The sequence below is a fragment of the Ammospiza caudacuta genome, chromosome 15 (genome assembly GCF_027887145.1).
Source record: "Ammospiza caudacuta isolate bAmmCau1 chromosome 15, bAmmCau1.pri, whole genome shotgun sequence".
NCBI classification, from domain to species: Eukaryota; Metazoa; Chordata; class Aves; order Passeriformes; family Passerellidae; genus Ammospiza; species Ammospiza caudacuta.
Window position 1 is genome coordinate 15,341,289 of NC_080607.1, and position 21,293 is coordinate 15,362,581.

General features: G+C 43.8%; 1 protein-coding gene across 1 annotated transcript in view; it reads right to left on the bottom strand.

Moving 5' to 3' along the window:
* Positions 1-21,293, bottom strand: part of CDH4 (cadherin 4) — a 415,329-nt gene that overhangs the window by 60,721 nt on the left and 333,315 nt on the right. The window contains exon 7 of the mRNA XM_058814611.1: positions 13,940-14,112. Coding sequence (XP_058670594.1) covers positions 13,940-14,112 — 173 coding nt within the window. The remainder of the gene's footprint in view (positions 1-13,939; positions 14,113-21,293) is intronic.

Below are 21,293 nucleotides of genomic sequence, written 5' to 3' on the forward strand. Positions count from 1 at the left end.
CAAGAAACATTATGAACAGTCAAGACAGAGCATGGAAGTCGTTTCGTGTTCCAAGTTGGGATGATACTGTGTAATTTTACATCTAATCACCTAGCGCGAGACAGAACCGGCACACGCAGCTCCAAGAGCTCGTGCCTGCAGCTCTGACAGATGCCTGGATCATGAGAGGATGCTGCACTGGGTGTGTTGTTCTGCCTAGGATGGCATTCTCTATAACCTTTCATATCCAGAGCTAACAGCCTGCAAGAGTTTACAAGAGTGGAGAAAGTAAACTCCTTGCTTCCACCCTCCTTAATCTCCTATCCCTACAAATGTCTCTTTCTTCTGTTTTTCTGTTTCTCCCTTTTATCTTCCTGTTCCTTCTTGTTTCCTCCACACCACCATGGGCTGCCCTGGCCAGCAGTGTCTCCCTGCAGCAGGAGAGCCCATCTGGACAGTGAGCAGCTGGGGCACACCTGGAGACCCCAGCCCCTGCCTCCTCCCCACCACCACTCGCCTTGCCTGGCATCCTCCCTTCTGTCAGCTTGGAATTCAGGCCCCCACTAGCAAACCTATCATGGCTCACCTCTGAAATGATAAAACAACTCATTCCTGGTAGAGGAATCAGAGAAATGTAAGAAACAAAACCACCTAATGGGGCAGACAGGCAGTATTTATTCAGTTCCTCCCGGTGCATCACTCATAATAACGTCTTGCAGTGTACTTCAAGCTTGTTCCCCAAGAACAAATATAATTCTTATTTATAATGCAACAAAGGATAAAGCAGGTTTCCTGATTCTGATAAGTGACTCTCTGATTATTTCTTCAATAAAAACTGTCACATCTTTCAGATTATTCTTTCATGTTTTATTCTGGTTTGGAACAGAGACAGCACAGACGAGCATCTCTGCGCCTTGAGTCACTTGTTTTATTTCTTCATTTATAGAACCTTGGGACCTGCTAGAAAGAATTTCAGTGGTGCTTTAAGGAGTTCTGAACTTTGTGGACTGGACTTGCAGCAGTCAGCAACCAAGGCCTGGCCCAGGGTCACCCTTTATCAGGTAATTGATCTGTGAGATGAAAACAGGGGTGGAGGGAGTGAGGTGTTATCACCTTGGATGGTGACAAAGGGCTCTCCTGGAAATGCAAACACCAGCCCTTCCCAACAAACAGCAACCCAAGATGCTGCTGGGGAGCCTGTCAGCAGAATGCCTGCTCAGTGCATCAGCATGCAGCAGACATTGGCTTGATGCACCGAAACGGGGTGAAAAATGTGAAATGAAATGTGATCACCCCTTTGGACTCTCTGCTTGCATTCCAATTTCTCTGCAAAATACATGCCATATTATTTACTGTGTCTTCTTTTAAGGTAGCTGTCACCATATGACTTAGAAACTCCAAACATACTAAGAATGGGATTTTCTGTGTCAAAATGTCCCATTGAAATTCAGACACCTCCTTCTCACAGTCTGTGCAACACTGCGAAGCAAACAGGGCCCAGACCTTATTGGGAAAAAATCCCCAAACAAATGTTGTGTTTATGTAACCATCTATTTATTTAGGGCCACTTCAATCAGATACAGCTGGTTAGACTTGAAAATAACTGCATGTGAAAATGCAAACAATAATTTATGTAACTTTAAATGAGCTTTTGCAAGATGTTTTTGATGCATTTTCCTTGAACGCTCCCCTGCACATCTGGATATGAAGTCTGCAATTTAGCTTCCCTTATCCCCTGTGGAACTTGGATGGAAAGGACTGTGCCCCTCTGTGAACTGCCCTGGCACAGAGTCTGGGGTCAGCAGAGTAGCACAAAATCCATTTCTCAAACATGTCAGTCAGCCTTTGAAGATGCTGATACTGCAGGCAACGGTCACTCCGAGTTACATTAGCAACCCTTATTGCAAACACTGGAATTAGTTTTCAGAAGAACGTCCCTAAATACCCATTTTGGTATGGTTGGACGACAGTAGTGGCAGAGACCATATAGAGAACTGAAGGGGCCTGAGGATGAAAACTGGTGGAGAATATTATGACAAAATGGTTTTTCATCACAAGATGCTAAGAGTGAAACTGCTCCCAAGGACGGGCACTTGAAAGCTCTCCCTCGCTTGGAATTTATTTTTACATTGCAAAAGAGTCCTTTTAAAAATGGTTTTAATGGTATGAGCTAAGTTTGACAAAAATTGATCTTTCAAAATGTCAAACATCACTTTAAAAGACCAATATCAATGTGACATTTTTGCAGCTATTAAAATAAAAATGCTAAATCTCTCCAGATTTTATTTTCTGACTGGTAATTACAATTCTAAAAAATCATTATTTTGTCCTAATCTAGGGGTGGGGAAAATGTTGTGGGGCGCTTCCTGCTTCATCAGGATCATCTGCATAAATGATGGCTGATGCTTCAATTTCTAATCTGATGGACAGATCTGAGAGATTGTCCCACTTTTTACTTTAGGGGTTCTCAGGGATTTGGCCATGACCAAAGGAGCTGGGGGTGGGCTGCCTACCCTAAGAACCCTCTGATGCCCTGCAGGCTATTTTTTCTAGGGAAGTTTGCTCAATTGCTTTGTCAAGAGCTGATACCCTGAAGTCATGAGGCCACCCAGCTCCTCTCCAGCACTCACTGGTGGAAGCTGCTCTGCTGCTCATCTGTGGAGCAGATTTTCTGATGGTGCACAGCACTGGTAACCTTCCAGATTGTCTCTTTATGCGCAAATATGCTTTCTTTCAAACCACATCTAGCTGCTGATTTACCAGCAAATACTGTTCATTATCTTCTCTGTCAAACATCATCTTCTGATATCAAACATACAGGGGGGAGGGTGAGGGAACTGCACATAATTTACAAACCCAGTAATGCATTTCCCATCACACTCCTCTCCATTGCCATGGCCACAGAAAGATGGGATCAGCCAAGATGAAAGCATTTTCAGGGCTGAAGTTTAATGGCTAAAATAATTGCAGAAACATACACATCTCCAAAACAAACCACTTCCAGAATGAGTAATGCGTGGAGTATCCTCTCATCTACTACTCCACATCAGCACAGGCTCCCCTGCAAAACACACCCAATATAGAGTACAGCACATCTCTGGGGCTGGGCCAGCTCCACTCTGCTGCAGGCAAACCACAGGGTTGGCCCTGAGCTCAAGGGACAAGGATGCTGCTCTTCCGACCTCTCTGAAATTCACCTTCACAAGGTGACCACTATGATTCCTAAGTAGGCATTTTATTGGGTATGTTGCTGCTTGGGTGGCATCAAACCCTCCCTTTAGAATAGCAGATACCTGGCAGAAAAGCTTCCCACTTCTACAAGAGTCATTTGCTGCTGATTTACAGACCCTGATTCCCATCCTCAGTCTGGTCAGTTCATCCTTCCTTGGGCATCTTTCCAAACCTTAAACCATTAAAACAAAATCCTTCCCTATAAACTGAGGGGAATTCCATGTTGGTATGAACAGAAAACTACAATCTATTTATTTTTCAGGCATGTATAAGTAAGTTGGAAAGACCAACTTATTGAACATCTGGATAATATGAGTCACTGCATTTTTACGCAATTAGTTCCTCTTCTCAATTTGAGCCATCAGATTTAAGGTCACTGAGTATGTGACCTGTTTACTTTAACTAAAAACCACATTTATTTTTCTGGAGAGGCATTTAGAACAGAAAGCATTTTAAGTGCAAAAAATGAATAGCTTGAATAAAACATGATTGTACTGACATGTACTCTATTTAATGAGGATTTCTTACACAAAGTCCTCAGAATTTTTTAGAAAACTGAAATAACAGAACAACAATGAAAGGAAAATATTTAGCCTAAAAATTAGGAGAAAAATGGTGAGGTTACCGTGACAAAAGAACAAACTGTCTCACTGCTTCAGCTCTGCTACTACAGGCTCCTAGATGCTTTAATGTGCATTTCTGGGAAGAATAACACATAGCTCCATCCTGCCTGCATGTGCCACCTTGCTGGCCTTATCCATGAGTCCCCTCTCAGCCTGCAGTGAATGGAGAACAGCCCAAACCTCAGTACCTGATGCTGTGATTATTTATAGCCAGATCAGCGATGCTCACAAGTGTCTAACAAGAACAGCCCTCCCCTTCACAGAGCCACCTTCTGCCACCTTTCTGGGAACTAATTAGTACAGAACTCAAGGAAACAGACAGGATTCGTGATGCAGAACAGCAAACACCCACATTTTGGTCCCTGTGCACACATTTCTGTATTTTTGGAAGTATTACATCCTCTGCAAATACAAACGCCACGATCTTGACACTGTTCCAGATGAGATGTACTATAAAAACTCCAGATACATCACAATTTAAATTATACTTTCCAGAGCATGGAACAGCCTCTCTGCTGTTTACACTGAGAACTTCCTATTTTAAGAATATTTCAGAATACAAGAGACTGTATTTGGTCTTCTGACAGTCACAGTCCTTTGCATTCAAGCTGCCTTCTTCTTATGCCCAGTTAAGAAAAGTAACTGATGCAGGGTGAAACATCCCACAAACTCACTCATGCTCTGGCAAATGTGTTGAAGACAATATTTAAGCAAGAAATAGAGCCAAAGATGCTCACAGGAATGAATCCTGCTATTAAAAAAAGTAGTACTAGGTCTAGGAAGAAGGAGTTAACAAATTCTCTTTAAAATGCTAATAACAGACAATGGTCTGTGGATAAGTTAATTAGTGGAGCCAGCTTGTGTTTAATTATTTCACTTGACCCGGTGCAGATTTAGACAATAATCCCTTTAGAGAGGGGAAGGGGCTGTTGGAAAGTATGTGATGTACCAAAAAAAAAAACTTTAAATCTCCCTGAGCTGAGCAAGTAGTCTTCTATCTGAAATTGGAATGATACACTCTTCTCCACTGTAAGACAAGCTCAAATAGAAAAAGAAATGCAGGTCTGAACCAGAGAGATTATGCTAAGGACCTGGTGAGCTTTCCACTCCAATACTTAACTTTTTTTTTCCTCCTCCCTATTCAGCTGGGATTTTACTACTGAATAATGGATAAACCAACCCACTGTAGTCAGAGGTGGGATTTCATGAGGAACTTGAAACAAGTGCAACCAGACTGTACCAGAACTCTCTGAACATATTAAAATGTGTGTGAAGAAAGAAAAGGATCCATAGCCTATTAGTATATGTGGAATTTTCTTACTGGAGAGGCTCTGAAGATTTCCATATTTAAAAGAAGGAAACTGATTAGGTGGGGGTGTCAGGATTCTTGCTGGGACTCTATAATCGGATCCAATTAAACTCAAAGCTTTGTTTTGTCTGAATAGTTCAACCCCAAATCATGCAGCTTTTCAATTTGGTAATATCTCTTCAACAGCTCACCCAAATATGAATAAAAAGCCATTACAGTTCCACATGTGAGTCAGTACAGCCTCCTCCAGAGGCTCCAGCATCTAAATGCTGGCAATACTGAAAGCAAGCCAGGTGTATGAAAGAGTCTAAGCCAAATGGGAGAAAGAATTTAAGAACCAAATTGGGAGCTACTGTGGCAGGCAGTAAACAGTGTCACAGGCACTGCCTGGGTGGGAGGAAACTCCTCCTTTCAGCCAAAGGGCAGCACTCACTCCTGGTGGAATTGGCTCCATGGCAGATGTAAACTGGCTGCACGTTTCTATTTACAGCCCAGTTCTGAGGCTGGAGCATCCTCCTGTGCACATCTTCAGGAAGGACACATGGTGCACTGGGACCTGCACAGCAGAGCAGTAAACCCAGCCCTACTGCTCTGTTTGACCCCCTTTATTAAAATGCAATCTGATGGAGAATGGAAGGCCTCAGGACAGCACAGGGCCGAGATGGGTGCAAGCAGATCACACAGCCAGGCTGAGCTCACACAAACCCACAGCCAAACTGAGAAACACAGTCTCAGGTTGTACAGCCAGGTGATCTCCAGCCTGTTACACCTGTGTCCTGATCATGCTCCTGGTACACATCCCTGGTTACCTTTTTGGGAGATAAACACCATGGTTGTTTTGCTGTCTGCTCATAGGACTCCCACAGGTTTCAAGCTATTTACCAGCCTCTTTCTGTGCAAAGCTCTTTTATTCTTTAGAAGTGTCTCCTACCATATCCACTTTTTTTTCCTTTTTTCCCTACTCATGCTATTTTCTTTCAAGGCCATGGCTCAGAGCCTTTCCTCTATCAGTTTTACTAGTCTATCTAGCTATCAGGCTTTTTTAAAGGCAAAGTAATCAAAAAACCCCTTCCACACACAGGAGCTCTAAAACTGATTGCCAGCTCCTTGTTTAGAGTTGCAGCAATCATGCAGAAGAGCAAAAGGTACAGATCACTGCAGAAACACCCACCAGAAAGACACACAGGCACTGCCATTTGAGGAGCTCAGATGGGGAGACATATTCCTTCTGGGAATTGTGACAAGGTTTCAGAACCACTGGCATTTTTCCCTTCTTAATTAAAACAAATGGTGTGATTTCTGTGACAAGGATTTGCTCACATCTCTCCCACCCTGCAACAAAGCTATGATGGATCCCTTAAGCAGTGCTGGACCAAGGAGCAGATTTGAGCCCTTCCCCTCTGATAACTTATGCTATCTCAAATTACTGCAAGTGGCCCTCCACTGATTACACAACACACTGGCAAAGCACTAAACAGGGTTAATAAAATGATTCTTCTTCACTGATGAGTGGTAGTGCTCCTCACCATAATTTGCTGAGAAAGGTCATTCTTCTCTGTAATGAGAAAATGAAATGAAATGCACTGGAATGATGGAACAAACTCAAAGCAGTCCTATGTACAATGCAGAAACATAAACCAGAATCCAGCATAAATCTGCTGGCTAAATTCAGCTTATGGCTAATCAGCTCTGCCTTTGACAGGATATGCTGCTGTGGAAATGGGATAATTTTATAACTGAATAATTTAACCAGTTTTATCTTTAAGTAATGATTTCAGGCATATTAATACATAAAGCTTCAGTATTTACATCTTCGTTACATGGCCCTGAAAAATTACAAGGTATCAGGGATAAGGTAGTATTCACCAGAAATGATGAGCACAGAGTGGATTTCATCCCTCAGAGTGACTTTGTGCTCCACAAATCCCCGGGATGGCACGTGGCTGCCAGGCAGACAGCGACGGCAGAGCCTGTTGTGTGACACCAAGGGGACAAACTGTGGCAGAGGGACAGAAACACATTAGGGCCAAGGTAAAACACAGGTAAAACACAGTCTGACAGAGGATGCTGAAGTATTTTACCTGCTTATCCCTGCTAAGACTCTGGTAGTTTAAAACTGCCTTGAAGACATGTTCCACAAGGACTCCCAGTCACTGCCTGAATGCTGTGAGAAGTGGAAAAGCCACTTAACCCTGGAAGTCTGTTCCAGTCCTTCATCATCCCAGACACTTGGGAGGCCTGCAAGTCTGGAAGCTAAATACAAGGACTCGTGGTCCAAATTCATAGAAATGGATGTGCCTTGCTGGCAAAATAACTACAAATCCCTCACTCTGGTTCTCCTCCTGTGAGTTCAGCTGTGGAGGCATTTTTCTGCATGTTTTGATGCAGTGATATGGACGTTCATCTTGAAAAGCAAGATACTCATGGCTCCACAGAGTCTAACAACCTTGTTTTAGTTCTTCACTGGAAAAAGCAGTGACAAGAACATGAAAAGCAGAATCCCTCTCATTTTAAAGAACTCCTGTAACAGATACAAATAGCAAACAGGGTGGATGTTGGATTGTGCATGTCAGAAGGTGACATGCTTGTAGCAATTCTGCATTACTCCTCTCTGCTCCTCAGAGAAGGCTAATCTGACTGAGGAAAATGGGAACAGGAGCTCTCAGGATGCAGTCAAGCCATTTAGATGTCACCTTCCCTCATTCCTTGTATTCTGTCAGTACACACACATGAGTGACAGTGTGCCCAGGTAAACTCATCCATCACTGGTGTGGTGTGGGATCCCTCAGCCTCACACTGCAGCAGATGCTCCTCCAGACCTGCTCAGAGGAGCAGAGACAGCTCTGCAGAACATCACAGTGATTATGCAGTGAGGGAAATCATTAGATGGGCCAAGGTAATTTACAGCAGAATAAATTCCTTTTGCTGCATTCCAGGGGTGGATGAAGGATTGAGAGCTGCTGGACTCCACTGTCAGGGGAAGCTTCCTGGTGCAGAAAGCCAGGCTCAGCCTGAGATACCAGCTGGCCACACTTGGATGACTGTCTGCCTGGAAGAGACAAACCCAGACTGAACTCACTGCATCTGGGTAATCTCAGACTAGGGGATGTCTGTCCGTGGGAATGTTTCACTGGAATCTCAACGGCTAAAGTCATTCCTCTACCAGGGCAATGCCTTGCTTACTCCCAGCCAGCATCTGAATGAACAAGAAGGTTTTGAAAAGCTCTTACCATGACCTGGAGATAAATGTACCCAAAATAGTTACTGCAGATAGTAAAAAACCATCCCTGCTCAGTGTTTGGAGTAGCGTACAGTTGTTTTTGTTTTTTCCTTTAACATAACATTTCAAATTCTGCACTATCAGAAATGTGTAGCTGCACCGATCTCAGACTTCTGGAAAAGAAATCAACTGTCTCTGCTAATAAGAAGAACTTCTCCTCTTCCCCACAAAAATTCTGCCATTTCATTCATAAATAAAATAAACCTCTAACTCAGTTGTTGGCAGGCTCTCCCTTTTATCTTTCACTCACTTGAGAAGGACCAGCAACATCACGTTTTCAGAGAGCCAAGTGCAGTAATCATAGAATCGGATTTCATGTATTTTTAAAAGCATTTGCAGCAGCAGAGATCCAATCACTTTTAAAAGAAATACAAACATACAGAAATTTGGAAGAAGCAACTCAGTGCTCCTGACTGCCTTCATTTCTCCAGCACCAGAGGAATGTGCTGGGAAGGGACTCCTTTCTAAGGGACATCTCAAAAAGTTAGCAACATTATACTACAAGCACCACAGTGCTGAAACACTTATTATCTCAAATAAACCTGGGTGACATTTGAGATGTCTCAACATTTATTGGCCTGCCAGCAGAGCCTGGGATCAATCACCTCCTTTTCTCTCATTCTTTTTTTTTTTTTTCCCTCCTGCTTGCTCAAAGTCCGTGTTCATAAAATATTTAGGGGAAGCTCTTTGGAGGATGATATTGCCTATCCTATAGCCCCACTGCAGGTTTACTGTGCTACTGAGACAGATATTCTGCCACCAGAGAAATCAAAATTGGTCATGGGGTTGAGTTACTGCACCAGGAGCACCATCAGACTGACAGTGTGGGCTTGATTCCACCTGGGACACTGGGATGAGTGGGAGGAACAAAATAACATGTGGAACTGGTCACTTTTGCAAGGTAATACAGAGAAATGTTAGTTTTCAGGATGGAAAACAAAAATATGAATGTTCTGCTTGTGTCTGAGACTCACCTGACCCTTTCTTATCTCTTGCAATTTTCTTCCCAGTGGGAAAAAACCGCCCAGATTAATGAAATGTGGAATTCAGACGTGCTGCTAAATGAAGCCGTCAGTCTGGCAGCATCTCGGGTAGTGCCACCCACTCCTGCAGCAGCCTGCCATAAATTACATCAGCTGCCATGGTCCTTCCTACCCCTGAACTCTGCCACAACCTGCTCACCTCATGCACCACAGCCTTCCCTATAATCCACACATTTTGTGCTCCTACCATCACACGATTTTCCCCTCCTAATTTCATTAAATCAGCTGCAGATTTCCTAGGCTACTCCGATGTTTTCCTGCAGCAAGCATCTGCTTTTAACCTTCTCATCAAAACCTGGCAGTCTGAATGCACTTCTGAACCTCTCACGACCCTAAATCCCTATCATTTCCCCCCTTATTTCAAGGGATGGGTGTTCCTTTTTTCCACCCTTGGCACTTCTCACCCTCAGGCATCCAGGCTTACATCAGGCTGTTGCTAAACTGTCTTCCTTTAATAATTTTTATGAAGTGCAGTCCAATTAACTTTATCTTCCTTGGGGATCCATTCAATTAAGGGCAGTCATAATGAGTGAGTGGACACACAGCATTGTCACCATATTTACATCCAGATTAATAGGAACCAGGTAAGATAACTTTAAAGCCATCAATATTTTAATACTTTGCCTTTTGATTGTGCTATCTTCAGTGTCAGGCACGTTTAGGAGAGACCAGCATAATTTGAGGCTGAGTTTTTAATTTCCTCCATGGTTTGTGGAAATGGAGGTTTAGAAACAGAAGCAAAAATACCGACTTGGTCTTAAAATAGGTTTCTTACAGGTCAAACAAAACACTTGTCCTGACACAAAATAAGCTAAATATTCATCTAGCTCATTCCTTCATGGACTGAAGGTAATTTAGGAAACCAGCAGAGAACCAATATTTAAGTGGAGATGCTGAGAACATCAGGAAATCTCATTCAATGAGCATGCAACAGAAATGCTGAGCTAGGAACACCAGTTCTGAAGTGACTTTTCTCCCTTTTGAAAGACAAATGCTGGATCTGGAACATGGACCTGTCTCTCAGACATGGAATAGCTCCAGAAGTTATTTTTATGCCTGCTTTGCATTGCAGAAACAAGGGAGAAGGATCCAATGGAGACTGAAAACCTCATTCTGTATCACCACAGCTTAACTTAATCATGTCTCAGGCACTGATAAATGTGTCAATAAGCATTTGGAGAAATAACTGGTATCCAGGGAATTTATCTTGGTTATAGGAGTTTCAGCTGAATAGGTCAGATTTGTTAACATTTTAATTTACACAAATCTGCATTCCAAATATTGCTCTTCGTCTCCTTTTCCTAACGACAAGGAAATGTCAGCAGCAACCCCAAATCCACTCCTTTAATAGCTTCCACAAGTTTTCAGGAAAAACAAACAAAACCAAAAAAAACAGTCTGTGGTACAGTAATGGGGGTGGTTTAAACACAATTTTCAACTTAGATGCAATATAACTTTATGATAATAAACCAGAAAGTTTTGCCAATTCCTGAAAGCAGGAGAGAGAGCTGGGAATAAGCATGCCCTGTAGCTTCAGGGCAGCCCCAGGATTGTGCCCAGAGCTGGTTGTTCTGCCTTGATCCCAGTGTCCCCTGCCCACCCTTGTACTCAGCCTGGGACACTCAGCACCAGATTTCCACACACAATGTGCCAGCTGTGATTTCCTGGACCCTGTGCACAAGGGAACTCACACGAAGCACATGGTTTCTCTGCAAGTTTTTAAAATACTCCAGATGCAATGAGAGAAGCAATAAAAAGGATTCTGCCTTATCCTTTCCCCCTAATTATCACCTGCCTCTTTTCTGAGCTGATTTGCCGAGATTAAAACCTCTCTCCCACCAAGTTATCCCAATCTGTGTTTCTGAAATTAATATAAACCGACGACCTTTCTCTGCCCATAAAGCCCAGCATTCAAATGCTGGCCCCCACTGATGTCAGGGGGGCTGTAACAGTTCTTTAATTTCCATAAAATCAGCATTTTCCTGCCAGAATTCCAATTTCTTCTCTGAGCACTCTGCTGCCATCCCCCTGGGGGCTGCCAGCAATCTCTCCAGCACTTGTTTCTCCTCTTGCACTGCGAGCCTGCCGCAGGCTCCAGCACTGCCTCGGATCATCCACCTGCTTAACATTCAGCCAACTTCCCAGCTCTTGGAATAAAGGGAGCAGGGAAAGGTCAAATCCACCCCAGGTTGTGCTTGCAGAGTGTGCCACATCAGGTGGGAAGGAGCAGGTGCTGGAGCTCCTCCTGCTCCCCCAGCTCTGCTTCCCGTCCTCACACCTGGAAAGCTCTCGGCTCTCCTGACCTTCTCCTTGGAAAGCTGCTCCACACAGTGTGTCCCCCCTGGGCCAGCTCACCCTGAAACGGTGCTGAGGGTCAGCCCTGTGCTGCTCCCAGCCATCCCATCCCATCCCATCCCATCCCATCCCATCCCATCCCATCCCATCCCATTCCCATCCCATCCCGTCCCATCCCGAGTGTCTTAGGATGCCCCTGGGCTCCACACGTGCTGCTGAAACGATGCTGGGGCTTTTATCTGCTCTCAGCAGCTGCCTTTGGGATCATCCCCAAGCTCTCTGAAGCAAAAAAGCAGCCCCAGAGATGGGAATGAAACGGGCACAGTCCCTGGCAGGGAATGTCTCCTGATGGAGCCTGGCACAGCATCAGTGGGGCCAGAAGTGTACTGCTGCTGGTCTGAGGGGCACAGGAAAAATCTCCAAGGTGCAGGAGGCTTCACCTGTCAGAGTTTAAGTCCCAGGCCCACATGTGGGGACTCCTGCTTGCCCTGACATTGCCACAGGGGAGGAAAGGAGAGAAAGAAGAACAAAACCAGTTTCTGGTGCCTTCTCCCAGAAACGCAGCACACTGGGCTCTCCCGAACTGGACTCTCCCACTGGATGTGTTGGCTCTGGGGACTGCCTGGAAATAAACACCTGAGCCTCAGACTAAGCAAGTCTTTCCTTCCATACTCTCAGTGGCCCATTGTTCCCATCACTGATTCCACAGAGCTCTCCCAGTTGCACTGAGCTGAATTCCATCACCTGCATATTGAACTCCATCACCTCCAATTGACTGAAGTTCTGGGATTCTCTCCCTTTACACCCACTGACCCCATCCCCTCCTTCCACACTCACTCCATCCCACCACTGACACTGCACTGATTTTTGTTTGATATGTGAGGCATAAATGCTTTGTCCTTGAGCTACACCCACAACCAGAGGTGGCAGAGCTCTGAGAATCCCATTATAGAGTTTACACTGGCGGAGTATTATTTTGTCAGTAAAAGTGAAATTTCTGCTGCATTTGGAAAAGCTGCAGAAATGTAAAATGGCAGAAAGAAGAGGCACGATAGGCTGAACATCACACAAACCCAAAATCACTGGAAGACATTTTACTAGTTTGGAAATGACACAAGGACGTGAAGTGTGCTGAGTGCAGGCTGTGTTCCTTTTCCAGGGATCACATGCAAAGAACTAAGAAAGACAGGTCTAGAAAGGGCTATAGATGTCTGGCACTTTATCTCCCCCCAACAGAAGGGGGGACAAATGACCATTTATTCATCCCCCTATGCCTCCTGGAGTATTTTCTACATCTTTTGAGTTTTACAAACTTAGGAAAGGAAAATATCAGCTCCTGGAGTTTGAGAAGATTCTCTCAGGGTTTCATTGACTGATATGGATTAAGACAAAAATATCACATCAAAGCCATGATGCCCCACAGTTGCTGCAGAAGCAAAGACTGTGATCTCCACACCTCAACTCCAGCTTTTGGAGCCTTGGCATTAAAGACAGGTGTAGGAGTGTTGGGGCTAGGATGGTGGGGGCGGATGGAGATGAGAGATATCTGAAGCCAGGTCATGGAACCTGGGGTTTATTGCATGGGCCTGGGTGCAGGGCCCTGCTGGGAGCTGCCAGCCACAGCTCAAAGCAGGCCCAAGAGAAGTAAAGACAGTGGGAAAGAGGATGAGAGAGAGAGAGGATGAGAGGATAAGAGCGTAAGAGAGCGAGGTTCCCCTTACCGATACAGTAAATCTTCTGTGCTGAATATTCTGATTCTCACTAACCAACCTAGTACAATATACAAATCCTATAGCATTTCCATACAGCCTATAAGAATCATTACATTACCATACTGTGTTACATTTTAAACTCTAAAAACGCCTCTTTGGGCCCCTTCTGCCAAGCTGGCAGGGTCTGCTCTGACCCTTGGGCCTGTCTGCAAGCAGAGGGTGTTGTTCCATCAAAAGGAGATTACCTTCAGTGGGCCACACCATTGTTTTCCAGTTGTTCAGCAACTAAGGGATCTCAAAGCTTGCTTTCATTTCAATCTTGTTTATAATTTCTATATTCTCAAAATCTTTTGCCAGGCAATCACATTTATAAGGCTTTCCTGTCTCATCTCCCCCAACAGACAGGGTTTGTGCTTTTCACATCAGCAACCCTCACCGAACACCCGGTGAGACAGCATCACACTCACCTCCCTGTCGAGGCCAGCAGCCACGGTGACGATGTCCCCAGTCTCGCTGTTGATGGTGAACATGTTCTGGGAGGGGCTCTGGGGGGTCTGGGTGACAATCCTGTACCTCACCATGCCGTTGGCCGTGGTGGCGTCGTCCGCGTCGTTCGCCGTCACCGTCATCACGTAGGTCCCTGGAACGAGGCAAGAGGAGTTAGCAGGGACACCTCACTGCAGAGCAGACTGTGGCCCCACTTGACCTGGGGGCACGCAATTTGTTCAGAAATGCTGTGGAAGAGGCAGCTCACTTCAATCCAGGCAGGCAAGGCGAGGATTATGGAAATAGCAACACTGCTGAGATGGATGATCTGGAAGGATGCTGATTACACGTAACTGGTAGACAGAGAGAAGTTATGTGAGGGTATCTATGATTAACTTCTAATTCTTTCAGTGATTGTAAGTTTTAGGGCAGCATTTTTTTGTCCTGCAATTTTCACAGATTCTCACAGGAGATTTTTTTTCCTATCCAATCACTGCATTCACATGCATTCAGAAGCAGAATTTAATAGTGGAAAGCCCATCAGACTTCTCAGCAGCTTCAGGACACCATCAACATGCCCATGTCCAGTGCAGGAAGCAACTGCCTCCTGCTTCCAGTTCTTGGAGAAACATCCACCTTTCTTGTCCCTCCAGGATGAAAAAATCCATTTCTGCAGAGCAAATACAACAGCTGCTGCCCAGCAGGACAGAAAATCAATGATTTGGTATGTGTGGCCAGTGATGTATTGAATTGTTGGTTTGTTTCTTGCTAATCATCAGTGTCTTCATTTGCCTTGCAAAAAACAAATCCCTACATTCTCGATACTGTCGGAGTGCACTGATGCACTGACAGGCTCATTAGCACTGGAGTTTGGCAGCAGGGTGTTCTGCTAAAGTGGGAAATTATCATTAAGAGCGTAAAAGATGTTACTTGATTGGATGGACTCCTGCAGCTGCATGGTCCTGTGACCCCCAGAGCTCACAGGGCCCAGCTCTACACTTGTTGTATTGGTGGGAGGCAATGAGTAGAAGGGCAGGCACACACTGCTCACACAAGGCAATCTGCAACAGTGGATGAGTATAATGATTTGAGACCTGAGAAGAGGAGTGGGAGGCAAAGAGAGACAGCAAAACCAGACATAACCTCGTTTGTGATCACCAAACCCATCAGCATCCATGACAAGAGGGAAGGTGCCACTCAAACACTGTGCATTCGGGCAGTCTGAGCAACAGACCAACTTATGAGCCTGCCATGCTGGAGAGATGCAAGGTGGTCCCAGCAAGAACCTGAGCTGACCTGAGATGGAGCCACACGTGGCTTTACAAAAAGAGCTGAGTTAGATGTGAACCATGGGCAAACTTGAGGCCATGTGGCTGCCTCAGCATCGTGCTGTGTCTCCTCTGCACACCCAGCCTGGCCACACTGGGAGCCACCACACTCCCAGGTCAGGAAGACCAGAGAGCTGCAGAGCTTGTATCTGTTTGCAAAAGACTTGAAAAGCACCCCATGCTCTAAATGGCTGCAGCATTTTGTACCTTAGCCAAGTGTCTTTAAGCCACTCAGCACGCAGGAAATCCCCCCAGCACCTCTGGAAAACCAGTGTTTCTCAGTATTAGAAGTGTAGAAGTTTGTATTTTTGCACTTGTGTGAAGAGCTTTGCTGCTCTTCCATCTGTCTCAATCAGGCTCTTTTTGTTCTCGGTGGTGGTACATATATTCCTGTGAGTTTTCTTAGTTCAATAAGAATTATAGATTAAAAAATAAATGAATGTGTAAAGCAAATCTTAATGATGAATACATTCCTGTTTTTCTGCAATAATCCCGATTCACATTTGTGAAATGAAAACAAACTATTCAACAACTTTAACATTCTCCTGATCAATAAACTTCAGAAGACGGAAGGAACACTGAATTGAAACAAGGCTCTGCAAGCAACAAATTTTCTCTATTTTCTCTACAAGCATTCGTTTTTTTGCTCTTTTGCAAAACCAGTTATCACAAGACAGCTGATACAAATAATGAAACCAACCCTTAGATAACTACAGGGAAAATGTACAGGAGAAATTTAAATAGGAAATATGCTGAATGAGATGTTTGATTTGGAATTTATGTTATCTTAATGCATTCGATACTGAAAATATCTCTGAACAGAATGTCAAAACCTGGGGCTAATGAAAACAGAAGCGGAAGAGGAAAACAGAATCTATTTTAGGACATGTGCAGTCTTAGGATGTATTCCAAAAAACAGGTGGTATTTCATGATGCACTTCCAGCTCAAAAAAACAGCTCTGAATGTAATTTGGACTTCCAGGTTCAGATAAGGGCACCCCACAGTTGTGGTCCCTCCTCATGTGAGGTGTCTCAGACTGTACCGTAAATTCCAAAATTACCCAGCACATGCATGAAATGGTGGATTCCCAACTTGGCAGGGGAACCTGCCAGGCTGCAGCTCTGGTGGCAGCGGGTGGGGGACAGCAGCTATAATGTGGATGGAGAGCACAGAAGGTCTCCTTCACTCTTTCTCTGACCCTTTTGCTCCTTTCCTGCAGTGTAGCACTGGACTAAGCACATCTGCTCTTGAGAAAAAGGACTATTTCAGCAGCATTTGACCTGCATCTCCATAAAGGGAGATGGGGCTGGACAATGTCTCTGAAGTCATGAACTGAGCACCAGGGAGCTGTATTTCAAGAGGCAATCTGCTCCCTATCTCCTATCTTTAATTTCCATTATGAAACCCAACCACAGAGAAAATAAAGAGAGGAACTTGGCATTAATTACTATCTTGTAACATAATAAAAGGCCCTCTGCAAAGGGCCCTGTGTGGCCGCAGCACACACGGAGCTGCAGCAGCCGCTTCCTTCCTGGCTCTCCCTGGGGCTGTCTGTCTGTCTGTCTGACCACAGTCTGCTGTAAACTGGCTGCAAATTGCTTCTCCCACTCCACAGTCTGGGCAGGGCTGGTATCTCCTCTCCCTTTCCTGTGTACACTTTTCCCACCTGGCAGTGCTGACCGACAGCATCTCCTGCTCCCCATGCTGAGGGCACCATCCCTAGGGATGGCTCAAGAAGGATCAACCTGTGTAACCCACCCCCCTGCCATTTTCCACTTGGTTTGCTTTGCATTTAGCCTGTCTTTAAGCAAGATTTATCCTCCAGATACCTGCGTGCTGCAGTGAATGACACAAACATAGATCTGTGCACAAGAGTATTCCACAGAGCGATGTGGATATACACAGATAAAGTGTCTGACATCCTCTGGGCGCTGTATAAACTCTTGCTCTGCGCTCAGATGGTTGGGGATGATTTACCTGCAATAAAGTAAATAATGCCATGCTTCTATGTCCTTTACATGGAGATACATCTTCATGTACTTTATATTAAAATAAAGGCAATATATCCCTGTATCCAGCCCCTAATAGTACACAAATTAGGCAAATATACAGTGGCAGAGAGCACAGCTCTAACACACATGAGGATTAAAGCTGGTATTGTTTGGCTTAAAGTGACAAAGTGCTGACTGCCTAATCTGGCCCACAGGATGTGTGTCTTGTGTGGAAATCAAAGTATTAACCACACCATATTTACAGCCCTACATCCTACCCAAACAGAAGCTAGGAGCAATTACTACAGACCAGAAATACTGAGAAAACTCCTCCAGGTCACACTCAAGAACCTCAATCTGTACTCTGTCAGTTTTGCATCAGATCCTGCTGGTGGTGATGAAGCTCCAAGAGTAGGTTAAACCAGTGTAAACAGGGCAGGAGGGACTTTCTGCTTTCAGTGTCTGAGAAAAGCATCACCTCTATTTTCCTACTCTCCAGGGCTTGCTCTCAAGCACACTGACAACATTAAATGAATGCATAAAGTGCCCAAACTCAGAAATTTGCCCCATTCTGTGCAGTGTATCACAGGATGAATACCCAGTGCAGATATAACAGATATATATCTGATATAACTGCATTAAACTACACACCTGGCCTGACTCAGGTATGTAACCTATTGAAAGAAAACCATTTCTCATCAAATAAGGCGCATGGTATGTTAAATAAAATACCAAACCTAGTACATCATGTCAATATTAAATCAAATTTGCTGCATGTTGAACAGCTCTTCTGAGCAGCAGATTGAATTACCATGCACAGCTAGTGATGACAAGATTACTGTGCATTAGCCTTCATTAACTAACGTGCAGAGTTCATATATCACCTGAGTTAAAATTAATGGATGGCATGATGAAGGAGATCTATCAATAAAAGGCAAGACCTCCAGAATCTGTGACTTCCCAATGCATTCCCTTTGATTTCCCACAGACTGTAACCTCCCAGATGTTATTTTGTCAAACGAGATGGTTTTGTTTGTAACCATGGATAAGACACATGAGAGAAATGCTTGAAAGCAAACCTTATGGAAAATATTCCCATTGGATTAATTAAAGTTTCTACAGGAAAGGAAAAAAAAAATGCCTTACAGAACCTGGGGGAATGGAAGCAAAGGGAGATAATTTATACCTGTACATTCAGTTTTGTTTGTCAATTTTAAAATGAATTGCATCCCCTTGCAAAAGACTGCAAAGAGATTTTGCTAGATTCACCATATCTCATTCCATCTGTACACACTAAGGAAAAAGAAAAGCAGAACAAGAGAGATAGCTGCCCTGAGCATGTGTGAGCAGATAAGCACAGTCATAAACAAATGTCCCCCTCAAATCACTCTGGAATCTGAGAATCAGCCCAGTTATTTGTAGCCCAGACAATCCCAAAGTGGGCTGCTAATTCCCCTCATGCTGTCTGCAATCTCTGCTCTCCCATCTATGCAACTTCATTTCTCCATAAAGATGGAGCTTTCATGAGTTTAAGGCACACAAAAAATATTTTGGCACAGTTGTGCTCCTGAAGTCTTTGTTACAATTGCTTTATAATTGCCATTTTTCTAAGCTGGTTTGATATCCATTAGTTAGATTTAATGCATGTTAAAATAAAGAGCTAATGGGCACTTAACAGGAAGCCAACAAAACATAAAAATCAAAACTCCTTTCACTTTGCCCCTTTATCCCGTATGTCACTGCAAAACCACATAATCCTCTCAGTCTTCTCCTATGATATAACAGAAAACACTAAAAATTCACCCACTTTTTACTGATAATGCTATTTCTCTATCCAGCTTTATCTCACAGTTTATGTTTTTAAATGGCTGGTAAATGGCTGCAGAATCATTAAAGGTTGGTTAACCTTCTCAGTCTAATTTTGACCTACAAGATACTTAATTTAATCATTCCCCCATAGAAAAGGACGGGATCATTATGTGCAGACATGTGGTGCTAGCCATGTTACATTAGATCTTCATTAACCCAAGTTAATAATGGCTTTGTACTAATGGAAACTTCCCCTTACTCCTCATTTTTTCCCCCTAAATTGGAAAGCTCACTTAGTGAATCCTCTGCATCTGATGCTAGATAGAGAAGACAGTAAGAGTTGTGGGAAGATTAAATACTGAAGAACAGTGTAAAATTTACATTTCCTAAAACCAAAATTTTCCACTCAGAACAGTTTCCTGATATTTGTTTCCTTTCCCACAGAGGATGGGAAACTCATGCCACTTCTCATAACTGGCACACCTCACCCTTTAGGTGATTTCACTCGTTGCAAGAACTCAGGGACAGAAACACACACAAGGAAAAGCAAAGGCATCAAAACCAAGTTCCAATGACAAGTATGATGGGATCCTGAAAAGTCCTCCGAGTACAACTGAACTTTCTCTAATGTTAAAAACTAAAGCATTTCATCTAACAAACCTGCATCCTCAAGTGAAAAAATATTAAATGTATTCAATGGGTGATGTGAAACAGTTTCACACACTCATTGTTAAGGGTTTCAAATGAAATTGGGGAGCTGACCTAGCAATGGTGCTGAGTGGAGTCACAGAGGTGAACAGGAAAATGGACAAGACATCAAGATGACAGAAGTGAGTGCAAGTACTGCAGGTGTAATAAATTGCAAATATACTTCAATTAAACTGCATCCCACATGCTCTGGATAAAAAAAACGAAATAGGAGCAGCACTTTCCTTCCGAATGATATTCTTTCCGTTGTAACTGATAGCTACTGTCATTCTCCTTCACCATAATTTTTGTAATCATTGGCAAATTTTGACCTTTCAAGCAGCTAACCTAATTCATAACGGATGCCACTTCCTAATTAGCAGAGACATTGGATTTTCAGCTTCAGACAGGGCGAGAGCCAGCCTAATGAGAATAAAGAGAGCGAGCAGGTCTGGAGAGACAACAGAGAGAGCTGAAGAGGCTGCTGTCACCCAGGACGGAAATCAGAGCCCCTGATTGTTAAAAATGGAATAAATACCTCCGGAGAGCCAAGGAGCAGATGCACTGACTGCTGCACACACGTGGCCCTGGCCAGATTTGGAGATCACTCCCCTCCAGCAGCCTGCAGCTCACTGAGACCCCCTTGCCCCAGAGAAACCCCACCAGTCCAACATCTGAGTGGGCAAAGGCACATCCAGCTGCATAAACCCACCAGGTTCAGCCTGGCTGAGCTCCTGCACATGCATCCACTTGATTTCCAGGGCTAATTTAAAGAAGGGGGAAAGCGTGGCTACTTGGGACAAAATATCCTGAACATCCCCACTGAACTGTGCTGAACAGCCAGGTTTGATGCTGCACTGAAGGCATGTGTGACTCCAGAAATCAGGCAGCCCCAGCTGCACACAACCTGACACTGAACACATCCTCCACTGCAATCCAATCCCTGAATTTTGACACTAGAATACGATACAATAAAAAGTGGTGTAATATCATATAAATGTTATTATATATATCATAGTATTCTATTTGTAACTGCTGGTGAAAAGGAGGCAGAGTGTAGGCTATTACAGTGTTCAGTTGTAACTCCCTCCTACATTGGTGTCAGACCATGATTTCCACATTCTTTCCTTTACATCAACATGGCCTTCTTTTTTCTTTTTTTTTTCTTTTTTTTTTTTTTTTTTGAGGGAAAACCCACCAGTCTTGGGATTTGCATTTTTTTTTTTTTTTTCTCACTTACAGACCTATAATTCACTTCCTTGCTCTTGGGACTGGATGCTTCTGAAAAGGAAATTAAGAGCACAGATTTCATAACCACTAACCTCGAAAGAAAATGGAAAGCACTACCACATGAGTCTGCAGAAAAACAATTTCTTACCTTAAAACTGTGCTTGGCTGAGCAAAATAACTTGAAAAAGAATATTGTGTATCCTAAGTCTGTGTGTAATGTGTGAGAGAATAAGAATCAGGTTGGACAAAGCCATTTTTAACAGCATATAAAGTGCAAGGATAAGAGCAA